At 37.1% G+C, this 10079-nt stretch overlaps 1 protein-coding gene across 1 annotated transcript; it reads right to left on the reverse strand.

The window, feature by feature from the left end:
• Positions 1 to 386: 386 nt before the first annotated feature.
• Positions 387 to 9505, reverse strand: smpdl3a (sphingomyelin phosphodiesterase acid like 3A). The gene is made up of 8 exons (XM_080883377.1): positions 9327 to 9505; positions 8528 to 8741; positions 5240 to 5384; positions 4680 to 4776; positions 4000 to 4163; positions 3688 to 3868; positions 3317 to 3441; positions 387 to 2058 (listed from the first exon to the last, which is right to left on the reverse strand). The coding sequence occupies exons 1-8, from the start codon at positions 9412 to 9414 to the stop codon at positions 1744 to 1746; spliced, it is 1329 nt and encodes a 442-aa protein (XP_080739503.1). The 5' UTR covers positions 9415 to 9505; the 3' UTR covers positions 387 to 1743.
• Positions 9506 to 10079: the final 574 nt, after the last annotated feature.

Here is a 10079-nt window from a genome sequence, read left to right on the forward strand (position 1 = left end):
TGCTGTGAATCTTTAGCAGAGGTGTAATCAACATTGGAGGAGGGAGGAAAAGGGACAAAAGAGTTGGGAGGGTGGTGAGAAGAAGAGAGGGGCAAATGCTTGAAGTGGAGGCTGAGAAACAAGAGGAGTTTCTGGAAAGTTTGAACAAGAGAAGAATAAAATCATGGGCTAATGGTGGGAGGGAGTATGAAGGTCATCCGGGCTTAGCCGTCGTTCCTGCGCCCCTCCTGCAGAGATGAACTAGCCAGCACAAGTTTAAGTGTCACTTCCAAGTTAGCCACTCTTAAAAGTTGCAGCTCAGCTTCTTTTTTATTTCATTAACTGCAACAGCTAGTACTCTATTAACCTGCCTGTGAAAACAAGGACAATAGAGTCAATGGAACTTTTGAATAAAGGGTTTTATTTAATAGAAAAATAATCATTAAAAGGAAATCAAGATTTTCTCTTACATGTAACAAGACAAGTCATCTGGTGCTATTCCATTCTGAAGCAGCAGCTCAACATGCCATCATTCATGCGCATTTTACCCAGGGTAGATACATTTCTCTTACAGTACATTTTTACTGTACATGTTTTATAATTCGGTGTTCTTTTAAGGGTATTAAATTTAAAGCATGCGTTTCAATAGAAGAATAAACTCCTGGTTTATGCAACATTAAGGAATGGATAATGTGACAGGTTTAGTCTTGTATAGTCAGAATTTGTCAGACAATCAAAAAGTTTAACAAAATAAATTTAAAAAACCCCAAAAAAAACATAATTTTCAAACTTTTAAATCTTATGTTAATCTTGTGATTTTATTAATGAAAGTTGTGACTAAACTGAATGTCTTTAATGTTCCTGTATGGAGCAATTTGTATAGTTTATGCAATTAAAGTTTTTTTTGGTGACCTGGTACACTAACATATACATCAAAACCAGATTTGACTAATCAGTTGTAGCTAATAGAAGAATATAAACGTAAGCCAACAAAAGCTGGATTTACATCTCCATAAGACTACAGCTGAATCTTTTTCCTCATTTACAGCAGAGCTGTCCTTCTTTAGATCTAAAGGATTTCATTTAAATTTTCCTCTGAAATATTTCAAGTATGCATGATTAATCAACACAATAAACTCAAGTGATGGGTGACATTTGGCAGCATTTAATCCAAAGTTTGGCTGTAATCGATTAGTGCAAGGACTACATGGAATAAACTTGCATGATGGAGCTAGGAGCTACAATTAACGTCCTCCACCCTCTCAGAATAAACACACAGACGAGTTTGAGGGTTTTTTTTGTTCTTAGAGACTACAGACATGAGACACCAGCAATTCAGTATCATCATTATGTATGAATGACTGTATTTTCTGTATTGTCAGTCATTTATCTACTATCACCTTTTGGTCCTGACCCCATCTGCATATGTTTGCAGATTTATACAATTAAATAGGTGAAAAAAATATCCCTAAAAAAAAGTTATCCCTGCATTTCTTTAGGGAAATATATAAATATATGTTAAGCAGCATAGGCATTATATGGTGCTTCCCTTTTTCTGACTTCATTCATCTAGTTTGCAAAATGTAATACTTCAGAATACTATTATCAAAATTCAATATTGATAAATCATTTAAAATATGCTATACTATGACTTTAATCAGTGCACTGAATTTCCCCCTTTTTTTTTTTTTAAATATAATATGTCTGAAATCATAAAAACACTGAAGTCTTATTGGCTCCTGAGAAAAATCACTCAAAGACCCTTCATGTGGATGTCCGTTCATCTCCCGTTACACATCTGGAGTAGGACAGCTGGTCCAGAAAGAGCACAGAACACACCTGGCTGACCTTACATATTCCATCACAGATGATGCTGTCGTTGTAGCTGACCATGAAGTGGTTAAAATACTTATCAAAGCTTTTTGTCTGCGGCAGCATAAAACTCAGGCCCAGCTGGAGTAAACTTTGCGGCTGCAGGTCAGTCAGTCCAAAAGCCTCAGTCATGATATATTCAAGCGTCCAGTCTGATCTTTGTTTCTCATTGGCTTCCGTCAGATTCAAATAGTACTGCCAGATATCCTTCAGAGAGAAAGAGAAAGGCACCAAAAAAGGGAGCGAAAGAGAAGAAAGAAAAAAGTCTTTGAGTCTTTTTGAATGCCACAAACAGTTTTTTGTGTGCTGATTGACACCGTGATAAATCATTAAGAAGGACTTCGGCTTCTGTTTTTGAGCAATGAGATAAAAGTTAGAGTAGGTGTTGGAGCGCGGGACTTTTGTAGTTTGACCTACATTTGTCATCTGCTTTCCAGCTTGAACAGTTTTCAGCTTTCTTTTGCATTCCTACACTCTTTCCTTTTAAGTTTTTATGCTTTAATTGTGAAACTCCCCGGGATTTCACTGGTCCCCAAAATAGCAAGTCCTTTTCCCAACTGTACCACTGATCTGTCCAACCTGTCACAGCCAATCTGTTAGTTTAAGAGATGTATTGCTCATGTAACAAATGATTTTATGATTGTTACCGCTGCCTTTAGGTGTTCAGTTGATGGTTTCCAGAATATCAGATGGACATTTTTGTTTTTTGCCTTTAATGGTTTACACCAGGGGTGTCGAACTCCAGGCCTCGAGGGCCGGTGTCCCGCAGGTTTTAGATATCACCATGTTTCAACACACCTGAATCAAATTATTAGTTCATTAACAGGCTTCTGGAGAACTTCAAGACATGTTGAGGTGATAATTTAGCCATTTAAATCAGCTGTGTTGGATCAAGGACACATCTAAAACATGCAGGACACCGGCCCTCGAGGCCTGGAGTTCGACACCTGTGGTTTACACTATGACTTTTTTTAATTATATGAATGGGAAATGTTATTGCTACAATATGCAGTGACAGAATACTTTGTTTTTTCTGACTGCTGACGGCCTTTTCCTGTTCTTTGTTTTAAAACCTCCAAACGTCTTTGCACATTTATTTAATGACTAGAACGCCAATAAAAAAAAGTCTAAGGTCCAAGATGAACCTTGGTTGGTCTGCAAATAATGTATATTTATTGAATATATATCAGCAGCATTTCTGGCAGTTAAACTGATGGTGGCCCAACCCTTCTATAAGTTTTACCACATCCATCATTACTAAACATCACTAAACCACACTTTCATGGGTGACTAACTGCCATGATTTTGTAATAATGTGCACAACAATCTTTTATCACATAAAGATGTTTGCATACGTCTTTGCTCGTTTTATATTTAAACCATTTTAAAAACCAAGGCATTTGCTTAATCTGAACAATAATAAGATATTGAGTTATGAGCAGATAGTAGGACCAGAGCTCCTTACCAGCATAGTGTAATCCTTGTTGTTGTACAAGTACATGCGGAAAGATGGGTTATTGGAGTAGAGCTCCGCAAGATTTTTGATCGGTGTAACAGCCGGTGACACAAATAGAGAATTCACAGGTTGACCTACAGAAAAAGAGAAAAGAGAAAAACAAAATAAGAAAATTTCGGTGATTCCTTTCCTTAATTAAGGAAGTTAGCAGATTGTCTGTCTTTTCACGTTTTATCTAGAGAGGAAGTTTGCTTGCTCACAACTGGTTTGCGATACATTTTTAAAAATGACAAGTGCTTAAAAACAAAAAGGTGATACCGCACTTGGAAGAAACATATTAAACTCCATTATTAAAGAAACTGATTGATATTTTCTCACACCTTGTTTGTCCAGCAGCACCATGATGCTGTCTCTGTGAGTGTGTCCGTAGAAATGTCCTGCAATCACATGACTGTACTTCCTAAAGATGGTGACCAGCCTCTCGTTATAGTTCTCTCTTATAGCTGTGATGTTTCTGGCAAAGGGCAGGAACCCGACTGGCACATGGCCTATGATGTACACCTACAGAGAAAAGTAAGGCATATTTAACCACAGATATATTTAACCATCCGGCATCTTTCATATAGATCAATATGATGATCACTATGGTGATTAATATGACAAAAAAATGTTTGCAGTAGAAACTTGTAAACCTTTTCGCGATTCTCAGCAGCTTTCTCCAAAGTTTTTTCCAGCCACTCAAACTGCCCCGCAGGGTCTGTCATGTTCTGTGTGACATTATTGGGACTATAGTAAAGGATCGTATTGAGACTAACAACCCGCAAACCAGGCTTAGCAAGCTGTGAATAGAAACCACCTGCAAAAACAGAACAAGGAACAAAATGAAGGCTACACCTAACGTCATGCCACACACTGAGCTTTTGAAAAACATGCTTTATGCATGGCTTTATTCCAGTTTTACAGAATCAACTGCACATGCTCACTGCACAGATTGTTTCACAAATCAAACAAAGGTTTGCTTGAGAGAAGTCCACTACATTCACATTTTCTGAGCAATTACCCAAAAAAGCTTGACTGATTCATCATCAAACCTTTACATACACCGTGTTGCACTTTACATTAACTTCCTGAATTGCAACACTTGCTGGATCAAAGGGTATTCATCAGCACATGCCAAAGGTCAGTGGTTTTCTAACTTCCTCATTTCTTCATGTGGGAACTTTACAGTTCTCAGAAGTTTGGGCTGATATATACCCTGTACCTACCCATTTAGAAGTCAGGCTACATTAAATGTACAGCAGTAAGAGTTGAAGCTTTAAAATGCAGAGAAAAGTTTTGAATTTGTTGGTCTGACATGTGGTGACTGATGTACCTTGTGAGAGTGTTAGCAGAGCGTCATCATGCAGCCAGAGTTTCCAGAACTGGGCAGCAGCTTTGTAGATGGCATTAGTGGAGGTTGGCATCTGGTCCTAAGAACAATGATGAGCAATGATACATTGTTATTCCAAAAGTAGGTTATTAAAAATGTGAAATGCAACCTGACATCTCACATATACGTCAGCTGGTATCACCCACTGTTATTACTGGGGCTATATGCATGTAATTCTTGTACCACAGTGTTTCTGTTAAATTAAATGGAGCCTTATTGTAAAATAAACCCTTGAAAACTGAAAATACTGATGGATGTTACCCAACCACATAAATGAGTTAAAGCATGCTCATAGTCTGTATAAGAAAACTTCCCTCATTTACTTCTGCAAAAAAAATGGGAGCATAAACTAAAATGCTTCATACAGCAACTCATTTTTAAGTTACACTTTCATTTTATCCCCAGAACCTGATGCATCAGACGAACATTAGTGGAGCAAAAATCATCACTGCTCTCCGTGTAAAGCTTGAGATACTGCTTGCTGTCTACTTGTATAAAGTCACCTGAGGCCAGTAGTCATGATTTCCAACTGCAGGGTAGACTGTCAGGTTGGGGAAGTGCTGTCTGATGGTCTGGGTCATGTTACTGATGACCTGGATGACTATGTCTGTAGAGAGCTCATCTGGAGGGACGTGAGGTGGGCTGTCACTGAAAGGGGAAAATAAAATCCAGTTATTTCACTTTATTTGCAGTGAAATGCAGACAAAGTAAAATAAGACATCTAGACACATGGTGATCCCAACATTTGGTTGCTTAAATTATCTGAATGAATGGTGATCAACCTTTGCTTTTTAACTTTTTTTAAAATGCTACTTAAAAAAAATACAGAGCAACTGAATGATCAGTCATGATAGCAGAATATTTAAAATGAGATCAGGTCATTGATTTCCTACTGATTTAGTCTTAATCTACTGTCTACTGACGTTATCTATTTCTAATCGTACAGTTTTCCTGACAGCAGTGACAAAACTATGATATTAGAACTCCTCAAAAAGGAAAAATTAAGGTGGAGAAAACAATTCAGTATTTGTCTGTTATTAAAAAACAACATGGCTTGTGTTGTTTTGGCTTATTACAATAAAATGCTTCAGTAATGAAGATTAAAATGTGAGAACAGTAACTGCAGTGAGTTAAAGTCACTGGGAGCAGCTCAGTCATCATTTCTTCAGCAGAAATCTGGAAAACCCACCAACTTCCTAACAGGACTAAATTCCCTCTACATAACATTGGAATATGTTCCAAGCATGCTTGGCTTGTCCAATATTGCAAACATGTTGTAAATTCCTCTGTACAATGGATTCCCCATTAAGTGAAATGGCAAACTTGTGCTGCAAAGCCCAATAACAACAGCATAAAGCACAAATCTGCTTGCACAGTAACTTAATCCTCCACCCCAGGGAGTCTTTTTAAGTTTTAAGTGCCAAGCCGTTCTCTTAAGCACGTTTAATAAGCCTATGAATTCCTGGCTTAGCTGATTAGCTGCAGATTATTAAAAAGGTGCATGAGTGCAATTCTGCTGACACTGACGCTTACAACTACGCTTACTTATCCTGTGTCACTATCGCAGTGTAGTGAACATTGGTTCACTCTAATTATTTTAACCTCTTATAAAGCATGCAGAGCTCCCTTTAATGCTACTTTTCACAGTGAGTAGATAACTTCTGCTCATCTCTCAGACCTGGAGCTTCAGTGCTTGACTGGGATTGCATGATTTTATTCAGTACTATTTCAGTAGGCACTCTGAAATAATTGCACTTATTTATTTATTCATGAGAAAATAAAATTGTAAGATTCAGCATTTTAGCTCAAGTGACAATCAAACTTCATTAAACATCTATTAAAAAGTAATTGCCATGTTTCTGTTTTCACACCCGGAAACGCTCCAATATACCTTTTTTTTTTTTTTTTTTTGCTCCAATATACCTGAATTAAAACAATTCTGCAAAGCGGGGAGGGCCAAAATTCCTCCTCTGTGATGTGAAAGGCTTATTGCCACTTATGACAAACATCTGACTGCAGTTCTTGCAGTAAAGGCATAACCAGTTATTAGGTCATCTTTGTTTCCCTTAATTAATGAAATCATCATTTAAAAAACTGCATTTTGTGTTTACTCAGGTTATTTGTGTCTAATGTGACAAATGTGCCAAAAATAAAATCAGGAAGAGGGCAAACACTTTTCACAGCACTCTATTCTGATCACGTGATGGATGAGGCCCATGTGGTGCTCACAAAAAAACCCACAAAAGGAAAACAAATTGTGGGTTTTTCTAATGAGATGTGAGCCAGATAACATCTCAGGAAGTGATACTTTTCCTGTTGAGTCGCATGAAGGCATCTATGGTTGGTGTATTTCTTACAGAAAAACTTTTGACAATGGAAATTCTGAACTAATCACAAACATAATGATGTCACCTCTTTAACTCTCCAAACCACTACTAGGTACTGGTGACAAGTCAAAGAAGATTAAAAAAATAAACTTAAACATTAAAATCTCTATTAATTCTGATGGTGTACAACTTAGCATGATGTGACTTTAGAGAAAAAAAAGGACAAACAGATCTCGGCAGAATGTTTATCAAACTTAGCCTCGAACACCTGTAGCAAGGTAGTTCTTGCTACAGGTTCATGTAACTGATATGAACAACCGATATGATTTTAATGATATCAATACTATTATCAATCCTATTTAATAGTTCTGATTCGTTTTAACTAATTTCTATATATATTTGGGACAGGAAAATCCCTGAGCATGGCTGAGTTGTGCAAAAGGGTTTACTGTCACAAATTTGTCACTGTTTTGCAATGTGTCATAAAAACATCTCAGGTTTGAGGAACAGGACTGATAATCGACTGTGTTGACTGGAACTAGTGGTTAAACTGGAAATGGTTCCTGTAGCCTCGAGCTCCTAACTATATAAGAGGTGAAGACTAACTTACTGTTAAGAACATGTAGTTCTAACATGACACCACCACCACTTTTTGTTGGGGTTTCCAAAGCTGTGGCTTTAAAAGAGATTGTTCACAAGCGGAGTGTTTTAAATGTATAATTACATGAAACTCAGTATCTGCGAGCACGCTGCAAACTGAATATATCAAGGTTGATACACTGGGTGATTTTGATGAATAAACAGACTGCAGTAACGCTCTAAAATTCACATTTTACAATTATAGAAAGATTTCTATATAAATATGATCAAATATATTTTTCCCTGAGTCTGAGTTTCCATAAAGAGAGTACTGTTGTCTTCATACTCTTAGATACTCTGAACTAAACTTACGGTAATGTTAAGTAGTAAAATGTTATAATCAGTCTTAATTTTATGTGTCAAGAACAGCTGAAGCTAAAAATGTCTTTAGTTTTGCAACTATTTGAAAATGAATCAAGATATGGGATGAACTGAAATCTTGAATTGGTAATGGCACTATATACACGAGCTGTTACAACATCTGAGAAAGAAAATATGGGCCATATAAAATTGTGATCTACCTCGAACGTCTCTGTTTTTACTATTACTAATATAACAGTAAAAAAATTCTTCTAACAAACATCCTCAATCTTTTAGCCCAAAAAGTACAGATCACATACTTTCACACAGAAGTACATGACTGTTGCTGCACTGTAGGATGGGGATGTGAAACCAATCCAAAAACACTTCTATGGTTTCTATAATCTGTAAATCACAAGTCTGAAAAAAAAGAATCTGTGTTAACCCACAATTTGCATGAAGGCAACACAGCAAAGCCTTTTAAAGCTAAAATAAAGACTCTCTCTCCCTCATCAGAGTACCAACCCAGTCCAAATGATGAAGTCCTCTGGCTGTGTGAGCGATGCCATGTTAGTGAAGGCGGACTCAATGAGGCGGAAAGGTGAGTCGCACAGGAAGTCTCCATACAGGCCGGGATTGGTGGCAGGAACTCCTTTGGAGGAATAACAAACCTTCTTGGGGTCTGGGGTCAGGTGGTAGGAGGGGTCCAGGTGGAGGTCTGTGATGTGCCAAAACCTCCCTGGACAGATGAAGTGATTGTGAATGACAAAAACAGAAATTAGAATGGAACCAAATTAAAAATCTGTTTGATTTTTAAAGTTATTTTATTTTATTTTTTTATGAAAATGTAAATGCAAAAAATAATTTAAACCACTTGATTTAATTGAGAAGAATAATAAGCCCATCCAATACTAGAATTACAGACTAGCATTTCTTTCCCTGTCAGCGTCAGTGACTATTTTATTTTGATTTGTGAGCTCAATGTATCTGAGGTCATAGTTACAAGGCTTATATATACTGTATATTAACTTAATAGCAGTCTTCAATTGTAAAGTTTTCACCAAATATATATAATATATAACTTTAACTGCAAATATTCACCCTAAATTCAAACCCACCATGTCTTGTGTCTAAATGAAAGATAAGAAAATTCCCACCTTTATATTTCATGTTTTCTATTTTGTTGCATGAATTCTATCAGAGAGAAAAAAGCTGTGCGTTGCACAGTTCAGAGGACTATAAGTTTTTGAGTCCCTGGAGAGTAACACAAGATATAAATAGTGCAAAGTCGCTAACGGTGGAGGTTTTCGGGGCTCTCGCTCACCTGTGCTCGCCAGGTAACGTCTTCCAGTCGGTGCCGCAGTAAGCGGAGCCGCGCTGTAACACAGCAGCAGAAAACACAAACGCGACATCTTCAGAGCGTTAAAACCGACGGCACCGGGAAACACATAGCTTATATACACAAGCTAGCTGTCAGATGTTACTGCCCCTATCCCGAAGTAAACAGGAAGCAAAGCGACTGAATGGTCACGTGACTTCCGTGTTTTAAGACGCAGGGGAAGGAACTTATGAAAATGAAAGTCAAGTTCCTGGAGGATTTGTGCTTGTATAGTTATGTAAGTACATTTACTCAGGGGCGAATCTAGAGAAATTTTCTTAGGGTGGCATGAGGGTGGCAAAGACATCAAATGGGGTGGCAAAATCAAAGCCTTTTTTTTTTCAAACACCTATGCAGGTGGTTACATGTGGTTAAAATAATTCAAATGCAGTAAGTATACACGTTTTTCATATAAATATAGTCTATAACTTAATTATTGTCTGTAGCTCACATAATTATACACTTTAGTTACACAAAACATGTGAGTTTTGATCTTATGTACTGTATAGCCTGTATATTAAATATGTAGCCCAATAAATATAAAATCCAGAAAGCTACACAACATGGGACGGTTCATTTACAAACACAAGTCTAAATTAAGTTTCCCACTGCTTTTTGTTAGAAAAAAATCATTGTTACATGCTTAAATTACACAAAATGTCAGAAATCTGCACTGTCTTGAACAAAAATTGAAACCTA

Source organism: Rhamphochromis sp. 'chilingali', assembly GCF_963969265.1.
Source record: "Rhamphochromis sp. 'chilingali' genome assembly, chromosome: 5".
Taxonomy (NCBI): domain Eukaryota; kingdom Metazoa; phylum Chordata; class Actinopteri; order Cichliformes; family Cichlidae; genus Rhamphochromis; species Rhamphochromis sp. 'chilingali'.